The 20,297-nt window shown below is 35.1% G+C and overlaps 1 protein-coding gene across 4 annotated transcripts in view; it reads right to left on the bottom strand.

The window, feature by feature from the left end:
• Positions 1-20,297, bottom strand: part of FTO (FTO alpha-ketoglutarate dependent dioxygenase) — a 261,683-nt gene that overhangs the window by 196,840 nt on the left and 44,546 nt on the right. For all 4 annotated transcript variants that reach the window (XR_008236694.1, XM_052797305.1, XM_052797307.1 and 1 more), the window contains exons 2-4: positions 17,132-17,209; positions 9,798-10,455; positions 1,081-1,224 (exon numbers count right to left, since the gene is read on the bottom strand). Coding sequence is in view for 3 of the 4 variants with exons in the window: in XM_052797305.1 (XP_052653265.1) it covers positions 1,081-1,224; positions 9,798-10,455; positions 17,132-17,209 (880 nt within the window). In the remaining variant the exon portion in view is untranslated. The remainder of the gene's footprint in view (positions 1-1,080; positions 1,225-9,797; positions 10,456-17,131; positions 17,210-20,297) is intronic.

Raw genomic sequence — 20,297 nt, 5'->3', positions numbered from 1 at the left:
CAACAGACAGGTCATTCTAGGGACGTTCCATGGAGTCTACCTTCCAAGTCACAAACACATAAACAGGGAACGCTGCAAGTGCTCTTGCTCTTTGAAGATGATATCTGTCAAGCCAAGTCACTAAACAGGCCAACGTGATGTTGTCAGAAGCATTGTTCATGTTTTGAGTGGTGTGATTTAATGAAATTTGTTTAAACAAAAATGATAATCACGAGAAACACAAGCCAAAAGAGAAAGCAACAAGTTTTGTGTCAACAAACCTTAGCCACAGTTCTTGCTTCATTTCTTTCAATGGAAAAAACCTTAGTGTGTGACCTCACCTGCTCAAGTAAATGAACTCAATTTAATTTTCTTTTTTTAATCCTCTACACTTGAGATATATAGACTAGCTCTTGGAGTATGACAGATCTGTTCATTATGACCTTAGTATAATCCTACTACTAGAAAATAGTATGTTTGAATACACACACGGAAAAGCGTAGCAGATGAAGTGTCATGTCTAAAATTGGTGACCAATAAAACATCCACGGATTGGCATAACGGTTGAAACTTCAATAGCCACAGTACCAAAAAAACTTTCAGACTGCTACGGTCACAGCTTACATAATATGTAGCCACTCCATAAGCCAAATTCAAGAACAGGAATTTTTTTACTGAACGTAACAGACGCAGATGCTTACAGTTACTCAGTAAAACTGCATTAAGAATAGAAAAAGGAATCAGCATCTACAAATACAAGGATGGGACAGATACAGCTCAACTTCTCACAAGATTTGGGGAAGTTTTGCTTATGGCCTGAAGCCTGACTTGGGCTAGCAATTCTGACTGCGCAACGGACAGAAAAGGCTCAAAAAGTTTATTTCCTTTCTTAGCTGTGAAGTGAAAGAAACATTAGGAAAAAAAAGTTCACCAAAATACACTGGAAGTGGGCAGTATTTATTATACACTCTAGCCAGATCTCATGTCATTCTAAATAGGGAAAGTTGTAAATGAAAGGAAGGTATGATAATTGATATTAAAATAAGTTTCATTTTCTCTGTTTTCAACAGAAAGTTCACCTTCTTAGCCCTTCAAAATTACCAAGCATCAAGTAGAAGTCTCCTTGGTGAAGTGGTATTGCTAATCCAGGTGTCTCTATGTCCCATGCTACCTTCAAGCCTACATGCCAAACGGCTGGGTCTCTTCCCTTCAGTTTTTGTTCATTACTTTCTTCCACAGCTGAACCTTTAAAGAGAGAGGGAAAAACACCACAAACAGGACAGACAAGGTGAGAACCATAAAATACAAAATCTGGTCTAACAATACAGACTTAATGATACCCCACATTGGTACAATCTTACTAGACTTAAAATTTCTATAATCTCCATTTGGTATAATTACCATCTCCAAATTCAGAAGTACATAATAGGTAAAAAAAAAAAAAAGCAAGGCCATAGGAGATCAAGAATTTTTTGTAACCTACTTTACTAAGATGAAAACTTACATTAACTACAAAGTAAAGGCAAATCAAGGCAAAGTTTGTAACAGACTCAAGTTTTTCTGAAGTTCTCAAGTACGTGAAATGGGAATTTTAATTAACCTTCACTCAATTTTTTTTTTTTTTTACATTACTAAAACTGTAAGCATAGAAGAAAAAAAAGGAAAAAATGCAGCAACACTGAGATAAAAATAGATAACTTCTGAAAGAATTTCAAGTCATAAACTGCCAAAGCATTTTATGAACAATTTCATTCGTTCACATACTTGCAATTTCACCAAATCATAAACTGAGGCAAAATAAGGTGAAATAATGGGTACAAAACACGATCTAGACCAACAAAGTTAAGCAAATCTTGGAATCATATCTGTCACTCTCTTCTCAAAATTATTAGTCAAACATGGTAGATAACATGTGCAAGAGCCAATGAAGCTTCAATACATTTGTCACAACATTTTTCTTATCATTAAGCAACATGAATGTGTTGAGCTTGGGGAAAAAATAATCCACTGCATAGAAATAGTATTTAGAGCTTAATCCCTCAGAACTATTTTCATAAGCTTACTTCACTGCAGTATAAATTGAAAGATACAGTCAGCATTTATAACAGGGTATTTGGGAGCTATGGTGTAACAGTTTTATGGCTAAAGTAACGGAGCATTTTGACAGAGGGAGGATGAAGTTTTAATAAGCAGGTGGCACAGGATGGCAGTGAAGGGTTAGAAATCATCAACTATGTAGCATGCCTAATTATTGCTTGTAAGTTAGTAACTGTGTGTGCCCATTTCACTGTCCATTTCAAATGTGCTTTCGCGCAATGATTTTTAAAACTTTTGTCTTCATTTAATTCCTGAATAAAAACACTAAAATAAAAATTTATAACTCTTATTATAATATGCACATTAAAAGTGACCTTGAACTCACACTTTCAAAATATTCAAGTCATTCATCTCACATGGTTACTGCAATGTTTGTTTAGTTGGGGGTAGCCTTTAATATTTAATGAACTGTCTTAATTTTCTATGTCAATTAAATATTGCCTAAATTCAGGAAGCAGAGCGCCAAAACCTTTTCAAAAGCCAATCTAAAGTTCTTAGTTAAAACTCCTACTGTAAATTCAGTTCCCATATTCCCCCCCTTCACTGCTGCAGTTCTCATCCAGCTGAAGCATTGGCTCAGGAGCAGCTCTAGGCCTTTCTATCAAGGAGCACACAAATGAGAAAACAAGACCTAGCAAATACTCAGAAAAATCAATACTAAAGTCTTCAAGGGGCTTTCATATTTTCTGCCCTGTTCAGATAAATTGTAACTTAATTTAAGAAAAATGTTTTCTGAAAACTGCAAATAGGATGGCTTTCAAGGCATTTTTAATGCAATACATCATGGATATTATAAAAAGAGGTAACCTTTCTGGGTTAACTCTCTGTTATGCTGCTTTCCCATTCAGTTTGGCAGCAGCACTGTTCACAATATGGCACCAATAAAATATAGAACTACAATCAGAGACAGCAATTTCAATCAAAGTTTCCTGGGGTCTCCTCATAAATCCAGCACCTTTGGAATGTGCTCGTTAAAATGACTTATTTTTTGCAGTTTGATAAATTTTTTATTGCTTAAGTACAGAGTTCAAATGGAGCTCACAGTCTCCTTTTCTCTATATTCTCAATTATTGCACCTTATAATTATCAGCAGCAATTGAAACTGATTGCTCCTACCATGTTATTTTGGTAACAAATGGAAGCAAGCTGCTACTAGCTTTTAAATGCAAGCTATTCTGAAAGTGAGAGTGATGAAAAAAAAAACCAAAAAAAACCACCTTAGCATTTGTGGTATATCTCTAGGTAGCACTGACAAAATTTTACACAAAAAGAAGTTGTTATTAAATTCTCTGTGTCACACCTCAAGCATGACTGAATGCTGTATATTCATTGATATAATTACAGTTCCCATTTAAGTGATAACATTTGGATGCATCTAAACCATAGGTATTTGACAGTAACCATGTGGATCTTGCACATACACGGCACCTTAAGAACACGTATTTATGAGTAGACCATACAGAAACGGTCAAATGTAGCAGTATTTAATAGAAATATAATAAAACTATCTGCAAATTTGAAATCTATTGATTAAAGATTTACAGAATTCGGCATGCAAGAAATCTTTATGCTTGCATCCCAAATAGAATGGTGCAACTAGGTAACAAACTTACCACAACATAACCACAATACCTCATCAAAACTGTAATTAAGGTAGAACCATGAAAGAGAGAATGTAGTTGCAGAGCATTGGCCACAACATTATGCTTCTAATTAGACAGCTCAAATTTCAGAGATGTTCCAGCTCTAAGACGTGATCTTACCAGTTTTGGGTCATGGTTAGGTTCAGAACAACATGAAACTTGTTTTCCTGGATCTAGTTTGGTTATTGTTCCACAGCACAGACAGTAAAAGTAGCCTTGAAAGGTTTCTTTGCTATTCGGCCCCAAAATCTTCAAGAGTTTGAGAATTTTTTGACACTCTGAAACCTGAATGTTCTCTATTCAAGTCAAATTGTAATGCCAAACTACATCCTAAATGTAATCTTAAATCAAACATAACTTCTTAGACAACAGAATCCCTGCCAACACATTGCTAAAAACAAGGACTGTAAACATCTACTTTGTCATTAAATCTAACTGACCTTTGTTATATAGAACAGAAAAAGGAATTAGGTTTTTTTACAGATTGATTGATTTTTCCAGAGTTTAAAAGAATTTGGGCACGTGTTCAGCGATTAATGAAATATATACATTATTACAGTCTTCCATAGCAATTTATACATGTTATATGCAAGAAGTGAAAAAAGCAGAGCATGCTTTGATTTTCAGCAGCTTGTGGGAAAGAATGAGTATCTACCAAGAGTTATTTCTTCTACCTTATTACCGAAAAGCTATAGCATAAGAGGTTAATTAAACTGTACTAACATTTTAACTTTTGCTTGCAACTGACATTCACAAAAAGAAAAATCGGAAGATTTGCCAACATTGTTCTTATCAATTCATATTTGGAATACTGTGTCCAAATATATCAAGAACAAAAGCACTAAGAACAAAGAATATTCTGTCATCCTTTTATTCTTGAAGGAGAGACTTTATTTGATCAAATCAGTGAGAGCATGGTTAAAAAAACCAAACAAACAAACAACAACTACACAACCCACAACTTTTAATTCAAATTATGATTTCTTTTTAGAAAACAGGGATTCAAATCTATTATAGGAGTAATTGGATCATTAAAAATTTGTGATTCTCTCAGAACATAATTCCAACTGTCCAGAACCTACAAATTGCAGAGATGACCATTTCACTCACATACTTATTTCATCATAGAATGGTTTGGGTTGGAAGGGGCCTTAAAGATCATCTAGTTCCAATCCTGATGCCATGGGCAGGGACACCTTCCACTAGACCAGGTTGCTCAAAGGCCCATCCAACCTGGCCTTGAACACTTTCAGGAACGGAAGTAATTTCTTAAGAAGTAATACGTATTTTTCTACATACTATTTGTATTCTTTCAACAAGCAATATTTCTACTACACTATTGATATTTAATATAATTGTTCTCATCCTGCAGAAGCATCTACTCCATGACTTTTATCCATTAAGCAGTACATAAAGAGGATTATTGGTCAACTACAAATTTAGACTGACTTCAATTCTGAACTGCTTTTGTACTTTCAGGTTTGGGCTTTTTTAATTTAGTGAGGAAACATACATCTGTAGTGAATGTCAATTATTTTTATTCACAATTAGTGTAGAAATGAAATAGCCGTTATTTGGTTTAGTGCCAGGATATTGCTTCTAACATCACAGTGTGAAAAAATACAAACAGCTTTTTACAAAAACAAGCATAAAACCTCCTTCAAGACCAGTCATTACTGCAACTAACTGTTACACCTTTCAACATTACCTTGTCAGTGAACAGAGCCAGTTGTTTAGTACTTCAAGAGATTTATACTGCAAGTAGGCCTTACAGGAAGAAGACAAACAAGATACTGTTAAGAATCTAGAGAAAACTACTTATCTAACCTCAAACATAGTTTGTGGGAAATCCAGGTAAGAGAAAGATGGACACTTCCAGTGACTACATTATTTTCCATCCCCTTTAAGTTAGTAACTGTAATAAGTCTCTACTTCAAAGAACATCTTTAGAACGAACTAGTGCTCTGCTAAGCAATAAAACTTCCTACAAAACTTAGAAAGACCTGAGGGAAAACTGTTCATTAGGAAATTTTCATGGATAAAATCCAATTTTTGAAAATGCCCTTATTCCACCAGTATTTGGATTGCAATTCACTTTTATAAAGAGACCATGAAATAAAAATGGGTTATTAGCTTACTATATTAAAATCCTGAACAAGTTTTTACCTTAATGCTCTCATGTCACAGGATATTTGTAAGCTAATGTGTTATTAAAAATCCTAAATTGGTCAAAATTTGGAATTCCTCCTCCATGGTAAATTCTGAAAAGTAAATTAATTCCAAATAGTGTTAGTGAGAGTAAAATTGAACACACATTCTGTAATGTATTCAGTTCTGCATATGCACCATGACTACCGCTCATGCACTTTCACGTAGTACACATATTAAAAGATTTCCCAAATTTTTTTAAGAGCCTATTCTTATCACTTGATAACCTACTTTTAACTTAGTATAATGTAATGCATTTTATTTTAATGTAAATAAAAGCAAATACTATTCAGATGAGCATTAAGCAAAATGTCCATCTTACTTGGTTGTTAGAAATGTACCTCATTTGAAGTTGCTTTGAAACAGTTTGAAACAGTTTGACACTGGAAACAAGTAAACAGTGATACTAATTAGAATATCAGCTTGTTCCAATATTTTTATGTTGGCTCTCAAATTTCTTTTCCGGCATATTAAAAACTGCTTCTACTCCAATTAATACTGATCAAAGTTTCAAACATTAGATTTTCATTATGGCACCAAACACTGAACAAGTGAACAAGAAAATAAAGTTGTTTTAATTACAGTAGTATCTGTTTCAATACCATTTAATCAAATAAGTAGGTACCAAACAAATAATGATATAAAAATGCAAATTAAAGTAAAAAGAAGACCATACAACCTGAGTTGTGCATCTCTAAATGGTCCAACAAACAGTTGCCATAATACAGTAAGATTGCCTGACTCCTAGGGCTCTTGCTGTTCAAAATCTGAAAACCCAGGGATTCTGCATTTGTAGCAGTATAGCTTGGTACTAGCCATGAAGCTCAGGAAGCCCGAGCTTCCCCGTGCTAAGGGGCTCCCACAGATCCTCAGTGTTTGGAGTACCACAGAGACCAGTGAGAGTTTGAGGAATAGAGAGCTGACAAAAAAATGCCCAAGACCTAGCAGAAAAGAGAATCAAGCTAGTTTTAACAAATATCAACATGCTTAATTTTTGTTTGAATTTCCCACAGAATCAGTGTTTTCTCCCAGAAAATTACTAATCCATCTAATCAACATCTTCTAAGGAAAAATTGTTCCATCAAAAAGTTTCTGACCACCTCTACTCTTTTTATTATGTATTCTATAATGATTCTGTGATAGTCTTTATACACTACAGTGAGAATTCAATGCTAAGTCAATACTAAATGAATTAATGGAGTAAGTACTAATAAAAGATACTGGCATAAAAGGAAACTGTGTTTACAGAAAATGGGAAGAGGCGTCAAGATACCATTCTACAACAATCATCATAAAGATGGGGAGCTTCTTCATGCTTCACAGTTATGGAGAGCTTGGTAAGAGATACAGGAAATATTGACAGTCTTTGTGAACTGCAGAAACCACCAACACATTGAAGTGATATGGAACTGGAAAGAATAATATTATAAGCACCGATAAGTTTCTAACCACCAGCGTTTGAAAGCTATAAACAGGAAATCAGAAGAGCAAAAAGACAATCTATTTATTGCTCTAAAGTCAATTAGACTAATTACTCCTCTTGGATGTGCTGGGTAGAAAACTTCAACACACACAAGTATTTACTGTCACTTTAATTACAATGCCATATTCATAAACTATAAACAGGTTCCACTTCCTCCAATTTATGAATAAGTAGGCCAACTATAAACACAGCTTCCCTTTAGGGATATACAATGGCAACCACAATCTGAACCCAGACAGGTGTGAGTGAACTGTTATCACACAAAGGTATACTAGAGGACATTTCTTCATGATGCTCAGGAGCCATGCTAGGCACCTTAAACTCCCTCTAAAGTTCATGAAACCAACTTGAGCCATGCTCAAGAGCTATCAAGTGGAATTCAATCTTGTTGAGATTTAGATCTGACTTCATAAATAATTTTCTTCCAAAAAAAGCATCTTTTACACTATCTCCAGCTACACTGAGGTTTTAATATCACCACCTCCTGCCAAGAGATCCCCCACACACTATGTAATCAAATTTCAATTTAATCAAAAACTTTCAGAATCATTGCAAAAATACAAAAAAATTTGATGTAGTAATTTTTTAAATTTTTTTTGTAAATGTAAATGATAGAATAATCAATTTATTCACTGGAAAGCTCCTAGCTTTTTTTAAGTTTTCACATCTATTATGAAATCCTTCAGGGAAAAAAACCAAACAAACTTTCAGGTATAAGTGTATTTATGAAAAAAATCCCGTATGTGGCAAAAACATTAATTACATATAGATATCAAAATAATTTTTGGTTTAAATATTCAAATATTTCTTTCTACCCTCATCAATCAAATGTTGCATAGAATTTGCCACGGTGTTAAAACAGCATAATTTTTACCTAACTTGCTGAACCTGAAGAAACAAAATCAAGCGGTGAGTTATCAATAAACATAGCAGCTTTCTTATTTGTTAATTTATAGCTCTGTGAACTTAAAGGGACTCATTTTTTCCCCTCCACAAGCAAGTTTTATGTTAAAGTAAAAAGTTTTTAAGCATATTACAATAAATCCTCACACACACCATTATTACTTCAAGTTCATGTTTATGTTTCTTTAACTTAAAATGTTACTGAAAAAATATTTATCTACAGCACTACTGAAAAAAATACATTTACTGGACATAAAATATCACTGTCTTTGGCAAATAGGACAGAAAGAAGTTAATGAACAAAATGACACTTCTATTAGTTAGGGAATCTCTTCTATTGAGTTTGCTACGCCAGTTGATGTTTTATGTCCAGGAAAATGTAAATATGATGATTTAAGCTGAATGTTAAGTAACAAAGTGACCCATAGTTTCAAAACTAATAACAAAACTAACAGGAGAATGCACATGAAAGTATAAGCTATTATTTTTACATCATGGTCTTTAGCCAAAACCTACCAAAGTCAACATGAATTCCTCCCATGTTTTGAAGCAAACATCACAGGATTTTTGGAAGGACCAAATTATGAAACGTAACAGAGCATTTGCAAATTCAAATCGAGTGTCTAAATTCTAATCTTAAGTTTGCAAAACTGGAAAGCATTAAAAAAAATCCAAGGCTTTGTTCAAAAATTGTTAGGAAAAAAATAAACCAAAATCCTCAGGTCTGTTCTTAAATAAAGATAAAAATGGGAAAGGTACTTAAACTAAAAATTAAGTATTTAATGACTCTTAAACTACAACTACTACTTTTTCCCCTCCCAATACTGCATTTAAATGGTTTTTAAATAACTAAGAGCCTGCAAAGCCTGTCAGACTACAGGTCTTTTAATGGAAAACTTTCACCCTTCCCAACTACAGAAATGTTGGCAAGTCCTCTGCAAAACATGCATTATTAGCACTACAGCATGCCTAGACAAAATGTATGTACTTCCAAGCAAATATAGTAATACTTTCATACAAAACCAACCTAAAATGATCTTCCCAAAGAAAGAAGAGTAGTAAAATCAGCATAAAGCAGAAGCAAGTCTGTATATGATAAATAACACAATAAAGATGGTGATCTCAACTACAACGAAACATTTTACAAGATAGCAAATACACACATGCATTAACCTGAAATAAGTATTTGACAGATTTTGATTTCCTGGCTCTTAGTCAGGAAGTTAATCATACCAATTTTTAAATCTACTTAGAGAACAACTGATAAGCCAGCTGCAGTAAACACAGGTATATTTTGTATAGGTTTTAGTAGAAATAAAGATAGGGCTTAAATACAAAAAGTACCACAATGGATTCAGAAGCACGTGACAAATCTAGATTAACATGCAGGTGTGCTTATGTACATACACACAAGGAAACATAAAAAAGCTTCAAGGATTTAAGATATTTATATCACTAGTCAACTCATACCTCCCATCACTCACCTTCACAGCTATAACTGTACACAGCAACCGTTGACCTTTCAACCAGATTCTCGTCATGGTGCCAGCTCACTGCCATGTTCCCCATTCCAAAATAAGGTTCTTGTTTCAAGTACAGCATTTGTAGTGGATCCATATAATTTAATAAAGTCAAGTTATAAGATGTTCTGTTCTTTAGACTTATGTAGTCATCCTCTGATACACAACTGCTTTGATCTTTCGAAACAGACCCTTTCTCCATAAAAGAAGTAGCAAAATTTTGCTCCCTACCTATTACAGTACTATCTTTAATTTCTTTGCTCTCAAACAGATTTTGTCCTTGTAATGCCTTGACTGCTTCAATATGCAAGTAGTCATTAAGTCCGATTAATGCTTTACAAGCATCATGTACTCGAGGACTGCAATATTTTATATCATAACCTTCAGTAGGCCAAGGAACTGTAAATAATCTTGTGTTCAAGTACTTGTAAGTGCATCCTGGGTTTCCAATTAATATACGAGACACTGGGGTAACAAAATCTTTTCCTTTGATCCTTACAAGATCTTGAAAGAAACAATCGTGTTTTCGCAAGGTCAGAAAGCCTTCTTGTACCATTTGATGGAGCTCTTCAGGTATTGTATCAGATTTTCTGAAAATCAGCTTGGAATATTTGGTCTTCCACTAAAGGAGAGAAAAACCAAACCAACAAACAACAAAAATAGCAAAAGGATTATTCTTTTTACAGGAACCAAAGTATTTAATATATTCAAGAACAGACAAGGTTAAGTTGACAAGTTATCAAGCATGAGTCTAGAATATGGTGAAGAAATAGATGCCCATGTTTGTTACTTTATTTTGATATTCCAATATATTGCAGAAACTGTGGATATATACCAGTGGCCTGTAACCAGAGGGTATCACCAGGCCAAATCTCTAAATAAATAAATAAATATATCTGAGGATTCTGGCAGAAATCAATAGAACATATAAGCTCCCCTGATGAATCTGTAGATAATATTACCTTTAAGTATACAAACAATAGAACATTAAGCAGTAACAAAGTGACTCCTCTTTTTGCAACGGTTGCAAAGACCATTCTGTCTCATTCTGATATACAGAATTCTAGAGGGCTACATGATAAACTGAAATAGTTTCATATAACAACAATTTTTAGGGCAAAAATAACAAATAAAAATGTAAATTTTCAAAAAAGGCCAATGTTCTGCTGTGCTGCACCTCTGTCATCAAAACAGTCCTTGACATACTGGTCCTTTCTATTTTCACATTCCTCAATGCATGCCAATTAGCTCTCCTATTTTTATATAAAAGTTCCCCTTCTAGATAAAAGAAAATTTCCAAACTTATTTTCCTCCTCATCTCCCCACATGTAATATCCTTTTTCCTCATATCCTCTTCTGGCCACATCAGCTCTGGTATCAGCTGGAGTTCAGAATCCAGCAGCGTGTGGAGGCAACAACTCCCAGAAAGGTATAACGCTGCTAATCAGCAGTATCTTGCTTGTATGCAAAATACTGCTTCCCACTCCAGGAATGCTTGGATAATTTTATTTTGTTAATCTGGTTTTCTAAGGAAGTGAGTATCACATAATCACACCTTTTATTGGTTGCCTGTAAATCTGCTTTAACTACTGCTGAGACTGTTTGCCAAACCAGACAAAGGCTAGAGACTAAGTTCCCACGTATTTAATTAAAATTAATAGATAAATAAAAGAAACAGATGCAAACTAGTGCCCTCAGTAAGGGAAAGGCTGTAATGTGAGCCTATCAGGTATTAATTAGCAGGTGTGAAGCTCTGAACAACTCACTACACCTACTTCCTTTTGTCCAGAAGTTAGACTCTAGTCTGGGGAAGAGGTAGATACTGATGGTGGTGTGGGGGAAAAAAAAAAAAAAAAAAATCAGGTAAACTGACAGCTGAAGGCATTAAGCAATGTGGCAAGAGCACATGGATGCACAAAACTGATGATCAAAACTTTTACTAACATAATAGCTTATGTTCAAAGTGCTTTTAAAAAACAAATAAAAGCCACCAGCACAAAAGCAGCACACTAACCTACGATCCATCTGTGGGCTCCTTCTGGTACAACTCAAACCCACTTTACTAGTACTATCTATTTCCAAGTCAGATTTGAACCTGCCTTTCAGGAAATTAATTTTAAAATCCAGAAAAGGTGCCTTTAAAAAACACAAAGCAGGCAGTAAGTCAGCATGCACATTTTCCACTGTATGAAAACAGTTAGACTTTTGCGTCATAACATGCTGTTATCCTACAACACTGAAGAGATGGCTTTATAGGATCATTTGTTTCTACTAAAAAGGGGAACATAAAAGAAAGTCTATTTTAAAAGTAATGATTACACATAATAAATCTTATTTTATCTATAAACCTTGCCACCATTTCTTGTGAATTTCTACAGTGAAGCTAGCTCCCTTTCTTTACACATTCTTATGGTTTCCAAAAACTTGCTTCCTAGAGAGAGGAAAAATCGCATAACAGTACCTACAGATAATAATAGTTTCTGACAGTAATACTTATGTACTTAACTTTAAATACCAAAACTTGAAAATAGTCCCAGATATCTGCTTAAATGTCCCACTACAATCCCCAACATAGAACACTAGATCCCAGCTTTCAATAAAAAAACTGAATATAAACTTGATAAACGCAATTCGCCTGAGCTTGCCAAAAGCCTGAAACAATTCCTTTAGAGGTCCTGAACTGTCCCCTTTGTTTCAGTCAGTGCTTTGTATCTGTAACCTTTGAATAGTACAGTGAAAAAATCCTTATAAAGAATAACTACTGAAATCAGTAACTGCAAATTTTAAGGATTTACAGCTATAGGTTACAGTCAGATGTGTGGGTATAGGTTGATGGGAATCATAAGTATTCTTTCACTATCATACTTAATCATGATAGAACATTGTAAGTTGTGACATATGAAGATTATTAATGCATGATTTGTTTCACTATGCAAATGATATGTATAAAAGAAAGAGCCCTAACAGTTCTATAGCAGTATCCCTGTATTTCTTTAAATAATTCTAAATAAATAAATGCTAATAAATATGGGAGATACTCAGGTCAGATTAACCAATTACCACATTACATATGCTATTATGGCATATTTTAAAAGTCATTATTACTACATATTTTTAAACCATTTAATGTACTGAATTTCTGATATGAATCGCACACTTGAAATTCCAAACAATTATTACAAACAGGAGCAGAGAAACACCAATACGATGTAAAGCAACTAAATACCTGAAAACATGCACTAGAGAGGAAGCACACAGATTTTACAGAGGTAACAACATTGTATTCCCCTCTGAACTGCAGAAGTAATGTCTTCCACATTTTGTTGCCAGCCAAGTCAGAGGCATTTTACCCTTGGGTTGTGTTTTAAGATTACATGCTTAAGAACTATTTTATCATTAAGTTTTACACAGTATACTTAGGATTCTGCCTTAAAACAAACAAACAAACAATAAAAAACCGAACAAAAACCCCCCACACTGATATCTCAGAAGCAGGAAGTGGAAACACATTTCCAGCACATCCCATGAAAACAGTTTGGTCTTCTTTAAATCTCCAACTAATCACTGTGCTATGTCCTACATAAGGAAAGCATTAACTGATCAGAACACAGGGTGAATGCTGGGTTCACACTGGACATCTTGTTGTTTTGGGGGAGTGGGGAAGGGAGAGTAATCATGTACTCTGTGTTGTAACTCTGACAGCAAGTATTAAAGGTCAATTCACTATTCACTCTGAAAGAAGTAAGTACCTTGCTGGCAACTACAGGACAAAAAAAAGCAAGCACATTCGATGCTGAATTCTTCATATGAATGTTACATGCATTGAGGTGCTGGAGCATGTCCAGAGAAGGACAACCGAGTTGGTGAGGGGCCTGGAGCACAAGTCTTATGAGGAGCAGCTGAGGGAACTAGGGTTTTGTAGTCTGGAGAAAAGGAGACTGAAGGGAGACCTTAACGCTCTCTACAACTACCTGAAAGGAGGTTGTAGTGAGGTGGGTGCTGGTCTCTTCTGTCAGGTGGCTGGTGATAGGATGAGAAGAAATGGCCTCAAGTTGCAGCAGGGGAGGTTTAGACTGGATATTAGGAAAAATTTCTTTACTGAAAGGGTTGTCAGGCATTGGAACAGGCTGCCCAGGGAAGTGGTTGAGTCACCATCCCTGGAGGTATTCAAAAAGCGAGTGGACAGGGTACTCCAGGGCATGGTTTACTGGGCATGGTTGACGGTTGGACTCAATGATCTTAAAGGTCTTTTCCAACCTAAACGATTCTATGATGTTAAATATACACATGCTTTCACTTCTAATGGTGGTACTCAACACAGAGAAACACCCTACAGGATGACACAAGTGACAGAATAAAGTTAGAAATCAGCAATAAGGGCCCTTGATAAGCAAACTGCCACTTACATCATGAAATTATAGTTTGTACTTCAGATATTTGTGAACTGCCTTGTTAATAGGTTTTTTCTTGTTCATAACTGGCTTTGAAGATTACATTGTTTCAGCCTGTGGTTTGAGGCCCATTTCTAAAATCCTTCATTAGGCAAGACACAATGAAAGAAGATGTCAGTGAAGTTTGGCTTGGGATGGAATTTCTTAGTTTTGTTCAGACTGCACATTTCCACACCTGACAGGATAGTGTAGTTTTTTACTTGCATCCTACCTAAGCTTTCCAACATGTTCAAAGAATACTGCTTTATAAAGGGTGGATCCTTAAAGAAGTAAGGTAGGTCTCTGCAGGAAAGACTGACTATAAAACTAAACTGTATGTGATATTTTATTTTGTCAATTTGTTGCCTTCAAGCCCTCACCCTTCTTTTCCTCTCCATTTGTAGTACATTTAAGCATCATGGAACTTGTAGTACTGTCATGGTTTAACTACCCATACTAGCTACTATGAAGAAAATCAACTCTATCCCAGCCAAAACCAGCACAAATATCTACAGCTGTGATTTAAGTAACATTTCATAACCACCCTAAAAATTTAAAAGGTGCTTGTGATGCTTATGATTGTAACATATACTTAAAAATACCTAGCATGCACACAAACACTACACAAAAAGTATAATTCTATATGATGCAAGAAGAATGTATCTAAATTCTATTAAGGCTTGAACAGGTCTGATTTCACTGCTTATCTTGTTCCCACTGTATTCTATATTTATGGGTTACTGATTGTCCTGGTTTCAGCTGGATAGAGTTAATTGCCTTCCTAAGTAGCTGGTACAGTGCTATGTTTTGAGTTCCACATGAGAAGAATGTTGATAACACACTGATGTTTTTAGTTGTTGCTAAGTAATGTTTAGACTAAGTCAAGGACTTTTCAGCTTCTCATGCCCAGCCCGCAAGAAGGCTGGAGAGGCACAAGAAGTGCCAGGGCAGCTGACCCAAAGTGGCCAACAGGGTATTCCATGCCATGTGACATCACATCTAGTATAGAAACTGGGGGGAGTGGGGGTGGGGAGATCGCTGCTCAGGGACTAACTGGGCATCAGTTGGCAGGTGGTGAGCAATTGCATTGTGCATCACTTGTATATTCTAATCCTTTTATTATTACTATTGTCATTTTATTAGTGTTCTCATTATCACTATTAGTTTCTTCTTTTCTATTCTATTAAACTGTTCTTATCTCACCCCACAAGTTTTACTTTTTTTTCCCTATTCTCTCCCCCATCCCACTAGGTGGAAGGGGAAGGTAGTGAGCAGCTGCGTAATGCTTAGTTGCTGGCTGGGGTTAAACCATGACACTGATACTAAGCAAATGAGATGGAGCCAAGGTTGCCCAAGTTGCATCTTCTCTTTTCACATCAGCTCCACGAGACTGTTGATTTACAAAAATGGGAAAAAGGAAAAGATGCTAGGCATAGCAGCTCTTGGCAGCAACAGATATAAAAGAAGAGAAGAAACAGGAAGGGATGTAACAGGACTAGAAAGGAGAAAACAGTAAGCCTGAGTCTCAAAAGGGGGAAGAGCTGCTTCCTGAACATTAGTTTAAGACTGAAAAGAATGTGTTTGGGGTGGGGGGTTTTGCAGATAAAAAAAAAATAAAAAAAAAATCATTCTGTTAGGCTCTTCTACATTTTTCCAGCTCTTCTACACTTTTCCTTGCCCTTACCCACAGAAGTGCTTTTATGGTTAACAGCAAGCTATGTGTTTTCATATTATTATCCTTACAGCTGTTGAAGATCCCAATCAAGAGCTTACTTCCACTATGTTCAGCACTGTAAGAATACAGAGAAAACCATGCTTTCCCTAAGCATCCTACAACCTAAATGAACGAGAAACATGAGGGAAGTCTACAGATTACTCAATATCGCAACTGTAATCCCATGGCAAAACTGGAGTTTGACTTCATGCTTCTGAGTCACAGTCCAGTACCTGACCCATAAATGCATCTTTCCTTCCCTATAGTGTGATGTGTGCTAAACCCTTCTTGGCCTTGGAATCCTACAAAAGAGAAATTCATCCTTGCAAGGAAAGAGTCAGACCTATTTTTATGCTACCATATACACCTTTGAGCCATATATCAATACAAGAAAGGTGACATGCCTGTAATGTAAGCACACTTGCTGTAGCTGTTCAAACTACAAGATCCTTTCTTATGCTTTTCATCTTACCATGTTCCAATTTGATCTGATTGAACCTACAATTCTTGCCAGATGCTTTGGGCCTAGAAAGATCCAAGATAGATGCAGAATAATCTACTAACTTCATGATACTCTTCCATACACTCATTTGGTTTACTACTCATGTGGCTACTGGGCCCGTTTTTACTTTTATTTGGTTTCATTTGAGGCACACATTCCAATTTCCACAGTTCATTTTGTAAGCAAAGTCTTAAGGGTTACTTATTGTTTGAAAGTAGAATTAAGCCAAAAAATTTCAATTTTCTATGTTAATATTTTCCCTATTTTGCCAAACCTGAACTATAAAGAAAAGGTCTCTTCACAACTCAGAAAAAACAAAAAAACCCCCAAAATCTCTAAAAGAATGGTGACATGTATTTTATTTTAACAAAGCATAAGAAACTGTGATTCATTGTTACATGTGTTACCTGGTACTCAGGTACTGATGCTCAGGGCAAAATCCTAAAAATAAGTTAAGTTCACAAAGTTTTTATTCTTGAATATCTCAATTCTGGAGGTCTTATTTCACACCACCTGAAAGTACATTATCAGCCATCAGGATACCTTTTTCATATCAGATTTCACAGTGTCTCTCTGAAGAAAGATTTATTTGTTTTTCAGTGCAAACAGCCATTTTAGTTTAAAACAAGTACAGTTAAAGCAAATACATTACCAACTGATGGAAATCAGCATCGGCTGGTGTCATATATGGAAGTCTATTCTCTCCAAGCTCTTCAAGAAGCTTTTTTTTCTGTTTTGGAAGGGTAAAATTGAAACAGAAAATTAGACTAAAACCCAAGACATGAACAGCCAAGTATAAAAGTAGTTGTATTAAAAAGACACAAACATGTGCAATTATTTCTCTTACTACCTTCAATTCTGGAAAATTAAATAAGGAAAAATGGATGCAAAAAAAACGGTGGAGCTTTTCCAATTACAAAGCAGTAATTCAGGTTAAGTAGTTTCAGAGCATGTGAGTATTTTTCCTCATATATTCTTTTTTAGATAATCAGTCCTTATTATACTGATGAAAATCCATCTTGGTCTTATGTTCTTCAGAACTATGCCTACTTTATACCTAGATACTAATTTCTTATTTCTTTTTCATTTTATTTTCTACTTCAATTTCTGGATCCAATGGGTACAAAGCTCATATTCCATTACATGGCTCAATCATATACTTCATTAAAACAATGAGCCTCAATGGTGGGCATACTCTAAAATGTTTCCTGAAATGGGTGTATGAAGGAAAAAGAAAACATTACCTAATGCATACCAAAGTCCCTACAAGCTGACAATATTTAAAATGCCGTCCTCAAGAACTGCCATCCCAGCAGACAGCCGCAAATCTGGTTTGATACTGGCAGCACGCTAAGAACCAGCTGACTGTGAAGAGCAGGTTTTCTCTGTCCCCCTTGTTCTCTTAACTCCCTTTTTACTTCTGTTTTAGACCAAGAGTATCTCCACCAATGTTTAATCAACACAACCACTAAGAAATTGTTAAGATAAAAGCCTGATTCTCCCCAAACTGCATTTTCAAGGTTTTTATTAGAAAAAAAATAGAATTTTTGTATGCATTATAAAATTAATTGTGCAGCTAAAGATTTGGAAAGTGCAAGAGATGCTTGAAACATGCCATCAGATTTTTGGAATCAAACAATCCCAATCCATGACAAGTCCATGCACATTTATCTATCCACAGTCTAACTCAACACTAACTCAACGTGATGTAAGTACAGATTAACAACAGTGTAAAAATTGTTACAGTGGAAGTACTGGCCTAGAAAATTATTACACTGTTTCCTTTATTTCTTTTTTCTTTTAGCTTGCAAGGATGGTTTCTTTACAAGCTTTGATCATTGACAAGTATTTACTAATAAAAATGCAACTCGAAGTTCATAAAACTACATCTGCCATAATGCTTAAATATTTCAGATAACAGGATCCAAATTCTTATTTTATTGCAGTAGTTTCAACTACATAAACAGTGTCACAAGAAATAATTGAAGTTGCAGCTCGCTCAATACTTTTATGTTGCAAGAGCAAGACCAGATGGAAATGGAATACAGTTTTCGAAAGAACGATAAGGGTGTAATACAAAAGGAAAACACTGAATAAGTTAAAAAAGGGTATCACTAACACTTTCATAAAACCAAGTTATATGGGAACAACTACACATTTCATCACCTAGATGTCACTGCAAATTGACTATTCCACAGACAAATGAATTCATTGTTAAAAAAAAATTTTTTTTTTTTTCTTCTTGTAAATTCACCTTTTCATAATCTTTTTGGGTCGCATATGCAGGTCAAAATAGATCCTCCCTATTCTGGCAATCCTATTTAAGGAAGGAAGAAAGAAATATTACTTGTAGTAACTAACTCCTGCCTTACAGCAAATACATAAAAAAGGAAAGCTCAACTATGAAGAGTGTTACTATGTATTTTATTCCATGACAGTGAATTTCATTTATTCAAATTTAAGCATCAAGGAAGATGACAGAGGCTTAAAATCATGAGGAATTGTAGAAGACTTTAAGGTTTAGGTCTAACAGATCAGTCAAACTAAAATAAGAGCAGGTAGCTCTCACTCATCTCTGCACTCACAATCTGCTGATCACCGACTCTTAGCTAGACTGAGAAGAGCAGCACTGGAATTTATGAACTACCAATGTAATTTCTCTAGGTCCCTAGTTTTCTTTGGGGACAGGTTGTTGGTATGTTGACATAAAGTCATTGGTGAAACCAAGCATAATGTAACTTCAGATTAAGTTGGCAGAAAATGACACGCTAATTTGCTGCATATTCTAAACCAATAACACTCCTCTATTACAAAAAGCTTGCTACAATTTTATTACATGAAATTACTGAAAACATTAGATCAGCTTTGTTATCTGTAAGATAAACCATATTAAACTGCAGGGAAAAAAAATCATATATTTCAACATGGACTCACATCTGTGGGGAAAAAAAAAAAAAAAGGGAAGAAGAGAGATTCTGACAATTTCTTTGTCAAGTACCAGCCTCTTGGCAAAAAGCACACAACATTAAAATGCACTCTTGTGTATAGGTAGTACTAGTTCACATTTGATTGTCAGATCTGGCTAAGTGCCGCTCTTCAGCTTGATGTACAGACTAATACACACAGCTGGGTGGTATAACATGCTGCTCATCTCTTATGCAAGAAGCTGTCACACAGATGTCAAAAACATCAAGCTACTCACAAATACCTCCAAAAAGTAAAAAAAGACAAAAACTGACTATCTGGCTATACCAGCTGGCTGATGTATAAGTCTAAGCCCTGTTACATAAACATTGCTTATAGGCTCTTCTAACACATAAACACTTAAATAAATAAATAAATTGCCTTTTCTTGAAGGTATCAGGCACCTTAAAAGCATTTTTCTAAATTTGATTTTCACATTTTAAGAATTATTAACAGTGTAACAGTTTATTTAGGTACCACTATTAGGTTTCTTACACTTTAAAAACCAATGTGATTTTTATATATGCATTAGTGATGCCAATACAAGACAATCTCATGCGCACCATCCCTATAACATCATCATGCACTGTGCACTGCTCAAGAAACCTTGTTAAGTGTGGTACTTGGGCCTTCAGAAAGGAGAAAATCTCTGCAAATATCTTATTTTGTAGGCGGCTGTGAGTGTTAATAGATCTATTTTATCTGACTCTGGAATAAATACCAGAAGCACTAATGCCCAATTTTAGAGTGTGCAATGAACTTCCTGCAGACATTAAAAATCTCCACTCATTTATTAGTAATAAATGAGTTTATTAATGAGAAGGTTGGTTGTAAAATTCAGCAAGTGGAATAGC

The sequence above is a fragment of the Harpia harpyja genome, chromosome 9 (genome assembly GCF_026419915.1).
Source record: "Harpia harpyja isolate bHarHar1 chromosome 9, bHarHar1 primary haplotype, whole genome shotgun sequence".
Lineage (NCBI taxonomy): Eukaryota > Metazoa > Chordata > Aves > Accipitriformes > Accipitridae > Harpia > Harpia harpyja.
Note: the sequence above shows the minus strand (reverse complement) of the source record. Positions and strands in the feature narration are given on the sequence as shown.